Genomic DNA, 13,672 nt, shown 5'->3' on the forward strand with positions numbered 1-13,672 from the left:
ATAGGAGTTAATTTGTATTTTCTTGGAAATTAGATCTAAATCAATGTACCTTTAGTAAAATTACAGGTGTCTCTCTGAAAAAAACACATTAAATGTGAGAGTAAAAAACTACTTCAGAAAGTATAGCTCGCTCGCTATATATAAACTAATATCTGACTACAACAGATGCCATGTCCAACAATAAAAACATACATAATAATTTAGTCACGACACAAGAGAGTTCCACTAAACTTTCTTAGTTTTCCTTCATAATCGCACCCCCTGACATGATTGCTCTCAGTTTGTCAAAATATCCTGGCTCATCAAGGCCCTACAAAGAAACAAGTACACAAGGAATCATCAATCAAGTAAACCAACACCATGTTACTTCAGATGATACTATACCACTGAGACATGCAATTACCTGGTTCTCGTAGTAACGTCTTACCCTTCTCTCCTCAGCTTCCAACTATTAAAAGACATGAAACTGAAAGTGAGGTGAAGCAATAAAAGGTGACAAGCACTAGCATAGAATAAATCATCATACTTACATCTTCATCAACGACTTTACGTTTTATACTAGGTCCACCAAATGGAGATGAGCCTGCTTCACCACTCAAGTATACAGCAACATTGGGGTGCTTCGCAGCACAACCATAGCAGCGACCTTTTTTTCATGAAAACAATGCGAGGGGGAATTGTGACTTAATGGCCAAATAATTATAATCAGACACAAACACATAACTATACATGAATAATTGTCAGTACAAAAATGTACATTCAACATGGCTATGCATAAATCTGTTGACAGACGTAAAGCTTGAGGATAATGGATCGTGTGAGAAAACAAACATGTCAGTATAGCAAAAAAGTAAATATGACATGCTATGGACGCGGTGTTAGGGCTTAATGTGAGTACAGGGATCTACGAGCCATATTGAATTTTGAACATACTAGAGCTACAAACATTTTACAGAACTGTCTATCAGATAAGTTCAAGTTAGTTCGACTCATGAATTTTATTTGAACAAAATGTGACTTAGGATAAGATAATATAATACCATTGTCAGTAGTTTTAACCCTGCAGAAACAGCTGACTACCAATTTGTCATCTCCTATCATAGACGTGACTTCAGCAAAGAATAGATCATCCATGGAACACTCAGAATCTTCAGCTTCTTTAGCCCTTGCGGTGAAATTGATATGATTGGTAATTTTAGAGCAATCGGGCACGCGAACTGATGTGTACTGCACAACATCTTTGAGTACATATGCAGTATCCTAAAATTAAGAAAATTGGATCCCGTCAGTAATTAATTAATTGTTACATGAATAAGACAATAAGATGCATTGCAACCGTGGTATCAGGACATAGAGTAGAGGTGGGAAGGAGTGATTGAGAGCGAACCACTAAATAATCGTTATACTTGTCCACCAAAGCTTGAGCCAACTGACGCTTGTGATCACGTATTGCATCAATTGGTTCTGATTTCAAAAGCTTCTTCCTTGTGCCATCAGGCCAGTGAAGACATTGCCGTACAACATAATCCACTTGAGAATCGTTAGGCTGACACATGAACCTAGTTTAGATCAGAGCATTCAATGTGGTTAGTAGATTTTAGTTTCTCTAAAGTGGCGAAAACAAAGTGATATATACTAAGGACAGTAATATGTTGATGATATAAGCGAGACGTAGGGCGACTAAACTATTATGTGCGGAAGGTTTTTAAATGCATCAAACAACTTAAGAATTATCTCAACATAGTTCATGGTATACAAGCCTATAAATTTGCAATACATGGTTAAAAACTGTCACCATCGTCTAGTTTAGTACACAAGGAAGCAGAGATATGTGGGTGTGACAGGTTAAAAGCAAGTAATCGTACAGTAACAATTTTTTTGAACTTGTACAGTAACAAAGTTCTAACATATCGCCATGTACTCCCTCCGTCTGGAAAAACTTGTCTCAAGCTTGTTTCTCAAATGAATGTATCTAGCACTAATTTGATGCTAAGTACATCCATTTGAGGGACAAGCTTTTTCGGACGGAGGGAGTACTTTATTAATTTTTGGCTATGCTTATAATTTATGAACTATTTAACAATAATCTCTTGAACATAGTTGAAACAAAATGCCTTCTTAACTCTCAAGTGGTCCCAGGAATGGAATCCAAAAATTAATGCAGGCTGGGTCATAGTTCTAAGTTAAAATTTGGTTTTTGGGTAATTTTTCTGATTCATGTTGTAAAAATTGGGATTATGTTGGGTGGTTTACATCATAGAAGCAAGCGACTACATAGACCTGTTCATAGATAACTGACTGCAAGTGTACAAGGAAATAGAGATGAATGAACTGATGAAGATGAAAATATAGGGCAAATTCGAGGGAGGTTACATTCTTGGATCCCGTCGGTCTTGAAGGTCGCAATGGATAGCAGAGTAAGCCTCCTCTAAGGTCTGAAATGGGCCACCAGCCACATGAGGATATGTGTGGTACAATCCGGCAAGATCAAGCCTGATGTAAAATGTAATTCCCCAGTTATGTAGGTGCAAGGTGAACATGCATGGCGAGGAGAGGCAGTCGGCGGCGATGCCAGGACGGGGAGGGTTCACTGATGATGACATGGAGACGTTCCCACGCCTAAAATTGAACAAGCAACTTGATGAGCAGAAGAATAATTCATCTTGGGATATGAATACTAATCCATATTATGAAGGCTACAAGGATATACACACAATGGGAAAAAAGCCTCGTTTTCTGCTGTCTACAAAAAACAAGAGAAATCATCCACGGGCAAGTCGGCTGATGATAAAAACTTGAGCCAAAAGTCTGTATTGTAGTAGTTGTTGGTAGCTTTTCCTACAAACTTGATAAAACTTTGCAACGTTTGACTTGAGCCAAAAGTTATATGCCTTCCTTTTGAGAAGGGAGGGAGTAACTAGCCAAGCCCTAATTTCTTGATTATAGCTAAAAATGTATAGGTTGAATATTCAAATGGGATCTAATTTATCCAACTACTTGTACCTTCGAATTTTGAGCTGTTTTACGATGATTGGGTTAGTACTCGGAGTACTTAGCAGTACTTACATGTCTGATCACGTCTGATTTTTATTAGCCGTCAGATCTTGCGGGGAATTTTAATTGATTAAATTTAATATGTTAATTGCGATAAGGGCATAATGGTCCAGGGGGAAATATCTTTTCTTGAACCGATCACGTGAGGACCAGATCCATGTCTACTCGATCCAGTTCAGAATCCTCCTCCGATCTATTCGTCGCCGCTCGCCGCTCCTGACCTTCTCCGTCCTCGACCTGCCCGGCGAGAGGAATAAATTCATCGTCCTCGTCCTCCACCCAACCAACCCCAGCCCCCCACGCCGTCACCGAAGAAGAAGAAGGCCGGATCTGCGCCGGCTGAATCGGCGGCGACCGCGGCGGGCGATCCCATCTCTTCGCGCGTACCATCCTTAAGGTATGAATTTGGCTTGGCGTTCTGCTTGTTATCTTGGCCGTTGCGCCCTTCCACCGTGCATGCAGTACAACCTCAACCCCACAAGATCCGGGTATGGACTAGAACAACGAATGGAAAGCTTCATCGTGGCATAGTTTCTCTTGAGCTAATCGCATCATGTTTGTTTAAGTAAGATATTGAGGGCATTGCTTACTTCCTTTGGTACCGCAGAAAAAAGGTGACTTACTTGACGTTTGAGATGAGATATACTAAAGGAAGATGAGATACTGGTTCCATAGTTCACTTAATTTAGTTTATTAAAGTCATCATCACTTTAGGTTTGCATAGTGCATGAAATATAGTTTAAAGGAAGATGAGATACTACTTGTTGGACGTTGATGATTGGTTTCCCTCACATGTCAAACGAGCAAAGTCTTTTCCATGCACTTGTCTTTGCCTATGAGCTATTTTACACCTGCAACATTGATAAACAGAAAGATGTTGATGATTGGTTTCCCTCACATGTCATATGCAGGAAGACATGGCGTATGCAAGTGATGAGAGTATGTTCGAGTATCTAAATGTTGTTAGCAAGATGTTTGATAGTGAGGCTGAAGGCTATGAATTCTACAACAAATATGCTCTTGAAAAAGGTTTTAGTGTGAGGAAAAGCTACGTTGAGTGGGATGGATCCAACAAATACATAATTTTAAGGAAAATTGTGTGTAGTTGTCAAGGGTTTCGCGAAGAGAAGCACATGAAAAGAAAGATGGAAGATAGAAAGAGGAGGCCACGAAGTTTAACTCATGTTGGGTGTAATGCTAAATTGGTCATTACGAGACAGGAGGAAACCGGCCGGTGGTTTGTCAAGGATTTCATCGATGAGCACAGCCATCCTCTAGCCCCACGGGATCTTTCTTGTCTGCTGCGTTCGCACAGACGAATTAGTGATGAGCAGAAAGCGGACATTGCGGACATGGAAAAATGTGGGATCCGCAAATACCGTATTATGGATATTTTGTGCTTTCAATACGGTGGATTTGATAAGGTTGGATGCATAAAGAGGGACATTTATAATTTCTGCCATGCTAATAAGCAGGAGACAATCAGTGCTGGTGATGCTAATACGGTGATCATGCACATGATGGCGAGGCGAGAGCGAGATGTGGATTTTTTCTTCAAGTACTTGGTAGACGAGCATGGCCATCTGAAGGGACTGTTTTGGGCTGATAGTCAATCGCGACTTGACTACGAGGCTTTCGGAGACGTCATTGTTTTCGATAGCACATACAGAACCAACAAATACAATCTGCCATTCATGCCGTTTGTCGGGTTGAATCACCACCGCAGCACTGTTATTTTTGGCTATGGTATAATTTCTCATGAAACAAGCCAGGCATACGAGTGGATGTTGCGGACCTTTTCTGATTGCATGGCACAGAAGCATCCGATATCTGTGATCACAGATGGGGACCTTGCAATGCAGAGAGCAATAAGGGTGGTCTGGCCAGACTCAAACCATAGACTATGTATATGGCACATTCAGCAGAACATTGTATGCCATCTGCATGATGACGACGTAAAGGAGGAATTCAGATCTTTCATTTATGATACTTCTTCCATTGAAGAGCATGAGATAAAATGGATACAATTCTTACAACGGAATAAAGTAACCAGTGAGGAGTCTTGGCTGCATCAGATGTATCAGATGAGAAAGTTGTGGTGTGCTCCATATCTTGAGGGGCGTTGTTTCCTAGGATTGAGCAGCAATGAAAGGAGTGAGAGCTTGAACTCTGTGCTACATACGCATCTTGAGGGTAAGATGTCGTTGATTGAAATGGTAGAGCACTATGAGCGTTGCCCTGCGTCGCGACGGATTAACGAAGCTCTCCATGACGTCGAAGCCTTGCAGTCCGTTCCATTTACAGAGGAAAATGCTTCGCCGCTTGAGAAACACGCCGCAACAGTTTTCACACCTAGTGTCTTTAAGATGGTCTTATGGAGCATAGATGCTGTCAGCAAATGTCAGAGAGAGATACTAGATGGATCAGAAGATTCCACTTATGTTGTGTCCAAGCAGGAAAGAATGGATAAAAAGTTTGGAGTGCACATTGAAGAGCAAGGAGGTCTTTTGCACAGGGTGAGTTGTTCTTGCCGTAAGCTGGAATGCGCAGGCGCACCATGTTCTCACATTTTTTACATATTGGGGATTTTAAAACAAACAATTCTGCCCGGTTGTTGCGTTCCCACTAGGTGGACTATGAATGCAAAATGTGCATACGCACCTACCAGAAAAAACCAGATGTGTGACTATTCGGTAAGCCTGCAGAGGTACCGCGAGTTGCGGAATTGTAGTCACGCAGCAAGTTTCAAGGCATGCCACTCTGATGAGGACTATCACCGTCTAAAGATGCTTTTGTAAGCACAACATCATGGCAAGCAATCAAGTTTTGAACAAGCTGACAGCAAGGAGTCAACTAATGCTCAGCATAACAGCATTAGGTTTGGCCCGTTGATGCCGCACTCGGAGAAAGTTGATAAGGTTCTGGATCCCGTGCATGTGCCAGGACGAGGTGCACTGAAGAAAAGGCTGCAGACAAAGACAAAGAAGTCAAGATCACAGAATATCTGTGGCTATTGCAAGAAACCAGGTCACAATCGACGTAAATGCGCTAAATTGCTAGAGGTACGAAATATGTTCATATTTATTTTTTGCATGTGTTTTACTCATAATTGATGTCCATGTGATTTATTGTATTCTTCTGTGTAGGATCTCGAGGCTGAACTGTGATATCTACATACAGCATGAACCAACGATGAGCCAGAGAAAGTCGTGTGCCATTCAGCTTTGTGTGACGTGGTCTTTACATTCTATTTCATCGTGACAGTAATTTAGTGAAGTGCGGTTGTACTGCCATGTTACTGTATTAGTTCGACATCTTTCGTTTCCATTTTCTGTGTGTATCATTTGATGTCCAACTATAAGAATGATGATGTATTTCGAACAGGAATAAGGGATAGCATGGAGCACTTGTTATTGTCGAGTAGAATAATTTTTGTGATGTATTCTGCACGCACGCACGGCCGCCAGACGGATCTCCCGCGCGATCCCACGGTTTGCATGGCTGGCTCGGTGCATGTCCATCGTTTAGGTAAGACTACCGAGGCCATGCATGCATGGCAGGCCGTTTTCCTACGTCGACCCAAACACCGGCCCATCCGAGGTTGCAGCTCCGGACGGCCCACGTCGCGTACGATCTCCCGTGTTATTCTCGTCTAACTAAAAATAATCCCACCTCGCCCCTCGACCAGCTCCTTTACCTGCTTAAATACCTTCATTGAGGTGATTTTAGCAAGCGTTGGTCCTCATTGTAGGATGAATATGATTCTTCACCCTTACTATGGTTGTCATGCATATTCTTCATTTACAGAGCAATAATGACTGACGTATTTTTTAAATAAGCGGGGCCCACTGGGGTGTGCTTGGAAATCTTTGAGAAACCTCCATGCACGTTCATCTTCGCTGCATGCAAATCGGGCGGCAGCCGCTGTGCCAGTAGCTGTCAAGGCCTTAATGAATCACTATTCACATGCAGGTCCCCAACTCTTGCATGCAGGTCCCCGACTCTTGCATGCAGGTCCCAAATTATCTTGTACATGGTGACCCACATGTGCCAAACATGTCTATGAAAAAAAATTTGAAAAAAATTATTTTACAATGCCCCCTTGAGGCATAGACCGATGTTTTCAGCAGTCAGTCTAGAGGGCATTATAAATTCAAAAAAATTCAAAAAAATTCAAAAAAATACAAAAACTTGGAAACCTAGTTTTGTTTGTGGAAGAGATCATGTGTGCCAAAATTGAGGTGATTTGGAGGTGGTCAAAAAAATGTCCGCATTCCGGAGGGACCATTTTGTCTAACTTAAGCCAGTTTTTGAAAAAAGGTGAATTTTTCCACCACCTCCAAATCACCCAAATTTTCTTGTACATGGTGACCCACATGTGCCAAACATGTCTATGAAAGAAAATTTTGAAAAAATTATTTTACAATGCCCCCTTGAGGCATAGACCGATGTTTTCAGCAGTTAGTCTAGAGGGCATTATAAATTCAAAAAATTCAAAAAAATACAAAAACTTGGAAAATGCAGCATTAAATCAGGGTGTGTACAACTCTAGCTTGTTCTTGCCAACACTAATAGGAAAAGGCATGCTAGTGGCGCACCGATTTTGCCTTCTAATGGCACACTACTGGTGCGCCACTGGATGTTGTTTTGGCTGATGTTGTTTTGGTGCTATTTTGGTGCCATTTTGGATGGCTGCAGTGACTGTTTTGGTTCCATTTTTGATCTCCTAATATGGTTGCAGCGATCATTAATTTTAGAGCAAAATATGGCTGTTATTTTTTTGTTTTGTTTCAGAAACAGGAGAAACCAAAGGGCCCACATCTCCCCTCCAGAGTTTTCGAGGGCCAAAGGGCAGGACGTTTGAGTTTTCGAGGCAACTCCCCATGTCTCCCCTCCACTGGCCCACGACCACGATGCAGGTAACTCCCCTCCTATTCCATTGCCGCTCCATCTTCCTCCCTCTGCCTCCCTCCTCATTCTATTGCCGCTCCATCTTCCTCCCTCTGCCTCCCTCTGCCTCCACCATCAAGAAACTCCCCTCTACCTCCACCATCGCTGGCCAGGAGGGCAATGGCGGAGGAATCGTGGAGTAACTCCCCTCCGTCTGCCAAGAGAATGGCGGAGGCATCGTGGAGCAACTCCCCTCCGTCTGCCAAGCATCACCGTGGTGAGGCGTCTGGCAAGGAGCCGCTGGTGGTCGACGACGACGTTCCGGTCCCCGGGCAGAAGCAGGACTACACCGTGCCGCTCATGGTTGATATCCACTTGAAGGAGAAGCTGGATGTCATATGCACCAGCAATCCAGACGAAGCCGACAAGAGGATCCGCGACATGAGGAGGAGGCTCGGCGGCATGCTTTCTCGGTCGATCGGCGTTGATGTCGAGTATACCAGGGAAGATGAACCTCCGCAAATGGCTGCAGTTCTGCAGTTATGCGTGGAGGATCTCGTCCTGGTATACCACATCACTGCAGCAACCAAATGGTAAAAACATCCAGTTCTGAAGTTTTTGTCTAATTAGTAGTTTCTGAAGTTTCTGAAGTAGATGCAATAGTTCTGAAGTTCTGAAGTAGATGCAATACTAGTTCTGAACTTCTAAAGTAGATGCAATACTAGTTCTGAAGTTCTGAAGTTTCTGAAGTTCTGAAGTTTTTGTCTAATTAGTAGTTTCTGAAGTTTCTGAAGTTTCTGAAGTAGATGCAATAGTTCTGAAGTTCTGAAGTAGATGCAATACTAGTTCTCAAGTTCTGAAGTTTCTGTCTAATTAGTAGTTTTTGAAGTTTCTGAAGTAGATGCAATAGTTCTGAAGTTCTGAAGTAGATGCAATACTAGTTCTGAAGTTCTGAAGTAGATGCAATACTAGTTCTGAAGTTTCTGTCTAATTAGTAGTTTCTGAAGTTTTTGAAGTAGATGAATTTGATGCACCAGATTAATTTGATGCAGGCCCAAGGAACTCCGCCCGCTCCTGCAGGAGAAAAAATTGTACACCTTTGTTGGCTTCTCCATTGGAGGTAACAAGGAGAAGCTGAAGTTGTCTGGTTTGGAGATCAACCCCGACAAGTGCGTCGACATGCAGCGCAAATGGAGAGTTCCAAACAATGGAAAGAAGTGGCAGTCTTTGGCTGAGTTTGCAGCCAGCCTCATCCACCCATCCTACAAGGAAATGAAGCAGAAGATCAACAAGAAATTGGACCACAAACTATGGGGGGACAGCCCACTGCCGAACAACCTCATCGAGTACGCAGCGAAAGATGCGTACGTCACCTACGAGGCATGGAAGAAAATCGAAACCATCAAAGAAAGTTTGAAGCAATGGCAAGAGGCGGAGGATCATTGGGATGACCCCTACTACTGGGGATATTGAGTTGTTTGTTGTATTATGTGTCTCAGTTTGTAGTTATGTGGTTGAACAAGTTTGCTTTTGTTATGTTGAACAAGTTTGCTTTTGTTATGTTGAACAAGTTTGCTTTTGTTATGTTGAACAAGTTTGCTTTTGTAATGATGAACAAGTTTGCTTTTGTTATGTAGTTATGTGATTGTTATGATGCTGGTGCAGAACACTTATGGTTGTGATGTAATGCTACTGCTATATAGTAGTGGCGCACCACATGACAGGTGCGCCATTAGTGTCCATTCCATCTATAGCCTTTTTCCTAGTAGTGCAAAATGACAGGTGCACCACATGACTGGCTGCAATGGAAATAATGGTGACAAATGCAAAAAATGAAATATGAAAAAAAAGCCCGCCTACTTGCCGCTTAAAGTTCACAATTCAACGGCCTGCATATGACTAGTAACCCAATCATTTATTGGGCCAGGATGCAGAGGCCCGTCATATTGTGATAACAGGTAGCAAGTAGGCCCCACAGGACAGGGACGGAGACGGTTAGGCAATGTGCTGCCCGCTTTAGAAAGGAACTTGAGAGGGAAAGCTCAGCCCGCTATATAAACCGGTGCTAGCTCTGCTCGCTCGGCAAGGTGGGACTAAACTCCCTACACCCCTGGGATGTGCTCGGCGCGACGCTCGCTTGGGCCTAATTTGGATGGGCCGTCCCACGCCAGCCTCACCCGCTGGGTCGCTGGATGGACCGTTGGGCCATCTCGTTGTCTGCGCCTGAGGCATGCATGCATGGGAATGGCGGCGACGTGGGTTTGCATGCGCGGGTGGCGGACGTGAACTTTATCTATTCGAACTATGTTATGATTTCTACCCGAAAATAAGCTCCCGTGCGACGCACTCCCATGCGACGCACGCCTCTCGCGTGATACACGATTCCGATGCGACTGCATGCCAAGTTTTATAGATGGAAACTTCTTTAGATGCAATGCCATCTCACAAACAACCCAGAAACAACTGTATGATTGATCATAAAACACATGCATTGTTGTTCAAAGAACTGTCTCATGAATAAATTGTACCATAATTGCGAACATAGTGTGAAACAAAAAAATGTTTGTTTGCAACAAAATAATCCTGGTTTGAAGCTTAAACTTGTTGAAAAACAATTGAGCCTACTCCATATTGTCTTCTGCACTGCCAAAATCCAGTGACCTCTTGCGTTGCGTCGTTGGAGATTGCGTCGGGCTTGGCGACGACCCATGTGCTTCAATCTTTTTCTCTTTAACATCAATGTAACCATACAACTTAAGCTGTTCTTGGTCTTTCTCTGCCAACTCTCTAGCAAGACCCTCCATTTCTTGGATTCTCACTTCCTGTAGAAAACCATAGGAATTGTATTAGGAAGAACTCAAAAAAGACGTAGCCATAAACTAGATGCATGTAACATGTAAAATTTGAACCTCTGAATCAATGTCATCCTCGGGAAAACAACCCGTAGTTCTATTGTACACAATGTACAGGTGATATGTCTTGCTGCCATTCAGATAAGAAAGCATTTTTTGTACATCATCTGGTCCTGCAATCAAGAACATTCCTTCTGGCAGCTTCCACGCAGACCCGGGTAAGAAGTAGTACAGTTCTGCTCCCAGTTTGCAACCAAAAGTATCTCTTATTTCACTCATAATGAGATCGTAGGTCACTTTGGCAGGTTCAAAAATTCTGACTTCTGCCGGGTGTTCATCAAAGTATGCTCTCGGGACATGTGACATCTCATCATCCCTACTAACAAAAAATTCCATGACCAGCACCTACTATCTCACATTAGAGTTAATACATTCAATGAGTAAAGGGGCAAACATAATTATTTTTTATGTGCATAGCAACATTGCGGCGTTGTTACCTGCTTTTGTGGAATGTATCCTTCATGTGGAGTGACTAGGGATTGTGCCATCTCAAACCTTCTCACCTTGTTATGTGGAATGTATCCTTCATGTGGTGTGACTGGGGACTCTGCCATCACAGGTTTCTTATCCTGCGTATGAAACGTCGACAGTGGGTTTACACACAAGTTTTGAAAGGTCATACCATATCTTGGGTATGCATCGTTGCGAGGTACTTACAAGGGGAGAATTGACGATATGTTGTTGGGGTGGACTGATGTGGCATTGAACAGGTGACTCTATCGCAATGTCTCGAGTGAATGGCGACTGTGCCGTCTCATGATGCTTAGCCTACATACAATCGCCGACATAAGGTTGCCACAAATTGAAGATGTTTGTATCATAGAATACGTAGGTCCTTAATATATAGAATCAGTGCGAGATACTTACAGGGGGAGAATAATTGAAGACATGTTGTCGGGGTGGCCGTGAGATCGCACGGTCTTCTAACATATGTCCTTCCAAGCGGACCTTCTCCAGCATGGCCTTATAATCCATGTCCGACCGCTCCTGTAGCAGCTTACTGTCCATATCCGCATGTGCCTGCAACACATACGCATCCATCCTGACTCGCTCTGTCTGTATAATACTGTCCACAAGCTTCCGGTCCTTCTGCAATGTTTGATGCATTTCCTTGTAGCCAAGGACAAACCCTTTTTCCATGTACTCATAGTCCCGCTTATACTTTTCTTCAATCTCAAGACGCATCTTCGCCATCTTACGGGAAAACTCCTCACGCTCCTCCTTTATCATCCTGTCCACGTATGAACGTTCTTTTTTCAGTTTCTTATCTACCTCATCGCAATCCTTTTGCACCTTCAAGTCGATCTCCCAGCACGATTCATGCAAAGACTTGTCGTACTCCGCACGGTTGTTATGCGCCTCTGAGACCATGGTCCCTACAGCAACACATATACCCATAGTATGAAAACTGTATCCACAACCTCATCCAACTAATTCGAAACAATACGACCATGAAAAAATATTCAGAACCAGTTTGTACGATCAACTACTACAAACTATCAATCAAAAAGCTCTTGCATGACATCCTGTACTCCAATTACACCAGAACTACTCAACTATGGCAAAACCTGGATTTTCTAATCTCTTCAGAAATGACTCTTGGTCGAATCAATGGAAAAAATAATCAGCACTGCAATCGAAGATGGGAGGAGCCGTGGAGGAGACCTTTTTAATCCGGCATCGGCGTGGTCGCTTGAGAAGCGATGGCGCGATCCCGGCGATGGCTATGTGAGGAGAAACAAGGTAGATGGGGGTGGTTAGGATAGGGTAGATATGCGGTATAATGGGAAGGTATATATCCGTGATTGTAGGGTTAATTAGTTATTTTGAAGTAATGCGCTTCGATGCAAGTTTTTTTTAATGAGCGTGATCTTTTTGGGGCTTCCAAAACATGTGCACTGACCGCGGGTCCAACCACATATCACAAAAGCCCGAGCCATCACCGTGCCCGTGCCAACCCGCCGCCCACCATTGCCTCCCTTTTCCTTGCCCCACCAAATTGTTATTCTTCTCCGGCGACGAAGCCTTCCATCGCCGGCGGACGGTGAGAGACGAGAGATGTCCATGTCCAGTTCGGCCTCTCCGTCATCATGGCCGCGGTATGGTTCACTGCCGATGACCAGATGCCCCGACTGCCCACGCATCGCGCCACTGAAGCGTTTGACAACCATATCGAAGAAGAATGGAAACCATGGGCGGGAATTTGTGAAATGCGAGAGCAAACCAGAAGCGGGGAAGGTTAAATCTATGTTCTGTTGTGTCTTTTTGCTATGAATTCTGACCCCAGATTAATATATTTATTTCCTCGGAATTGGGATTTAGGGTTTCCCTTCCCTTTTTCAGAAGCTGAAAACATGCAAGCATTTTGAGTGGCTGGATGAATACGTTGAGAGGCTTCAAACGGATGGCTTAATTGATTTTCCCATTGATTTGAGGCACGGGGCAACCCTAGAGGCAGATCTGCCATCGGCGGTGGATAATAAGGGCTATGCCAATGTTCCTCTGATGGTGGCGGATGCGGAACTCAAGGTGGAATTGAAGAAGATGAACAAGAACTTAAGGCAGTTGATCAATCTGAATAAGCACGCAAATCTGATGGCTGCGGGATTTTATTTTTCAATAATTGTTGTGGGATTTGTTTACTTGTTGATCATCACTCATTAGAAGTTGTTAACAAATTATTTCAATCAGCTTCTGTATAAGCAATGTCATTTGTGCTTAATGCCTTGTATGACCAGACCAAGGAAAAGATCATTTGAAATCTATTGGAAAGGACAAATAAAATTGAAAACTGATTTCTTGTTTCCAAAATAAAA

General features: G+C 43.1%; 2 protein-coding genes and 1 pseudogene across 2 annotated transcripts; 2 read left to right on the top strand and 1 right to left on the bottom strand.

The window, feature by feature from the left end:
- Positions 1 to 235: 235 nt before the first annotated feature.
- LOC147983566 (uncharacterized) lies at positions 236 to 3,444 on the bottom strand. The gene is made up of 7 exons (XM_087540776.1): positions 3,197 to 3,444; positions 2,374 to 2,619; positions 1,388 to 1,559; positions 1,041 to 1,260; positions 531 to 646; positions 404 to 448; positions 236 to 310 (listed from the first exon to the last, which is right to left on the bottom strand). The coding sequence occupies exons 1-7, from the start codon at positions 3,442 to 3,444 to the stop codon at positions 236 to 238; spliced, it is 1,122 nt and encodes a 373-aa protein (XP_087396902.1).
- Positions 3,445 to 3,959: 515 nt separating this feature from the next.
- Positions 3,960 to 5,103, top strand: LOC147983567 (protein FAR1-RELATED SEQUENCE 5-like; annotated as a pseudogene).
- A 3,021-nt stretch (positions 5,104 to 8,124) lies between these two features.
- LOC147983568 (uncharacterized) lies at positions 8,125 to 9,417 on the top strand. Its single transcript, XM_087540777.1, has 2 exons — positions 8,125 to 8,537; positions 8,997 to 9,417. Exons 1-2 carry the CDS (start codon positions 8,125 to 8,127, stop codon positions 9,415 to 9,417), a joined length of 834 nt encoding a protein of 277 aa, XP_087396903.1.
- Positions 9,418 to 13,672: the final 4,255 nt, after the last annotated feature.

This window comes from Triticum urartu, chromosome 2A, assembly GCF_056163025.1.
Source record: "Triticum urartu cultivar PI428250 chromosome 2A, HENAU_Tu73, whole genome shotgun sequence".
In the NCBI taxonomy this organism is placed as follows: Eukaryota; Viridiplantae; Streptophyta; class Magnoliopsida; order Poales; family Poaceae; genus Triticum; species Triticum urartu.

Coding starts and splice junctions, on each gene's coding strand:
- LOC147983566 (XM_087540776.1), bottom strand. CDS start 3,444: ATGGTACGCGCGAAGAGATGGGATCGCCCGCCGCGGTCGCCGCCGATT. Junction 1,560..2,373: donor GACCGACGGGATCCAAGAAT/GTAACCTCCCTC, acceptor GATCTAAACTAG/GTTCATGTGTCAGCCTAACG. Junction 647..1,040: donor GGTTAAAACTACTGACAATG/GTATTATATTAT, acceptor CATGAAAAAAAG/GTCGCTGCTATGGTTGTGCT.
- LOC147983568 (XM_087540777.1), top strand. CDS start 8,125: ATGGCGGAGGAATCGTGGAGTAACTCCCCTCCGTCTGCCAAGAGAATG. Junction 8,538..8,996: donor ATCACTGCAGCAACCAAATG/GTAAAAACATCC, acceptor AATTTGATGCAG/GCCCAAGGAACTCCGCCCGC.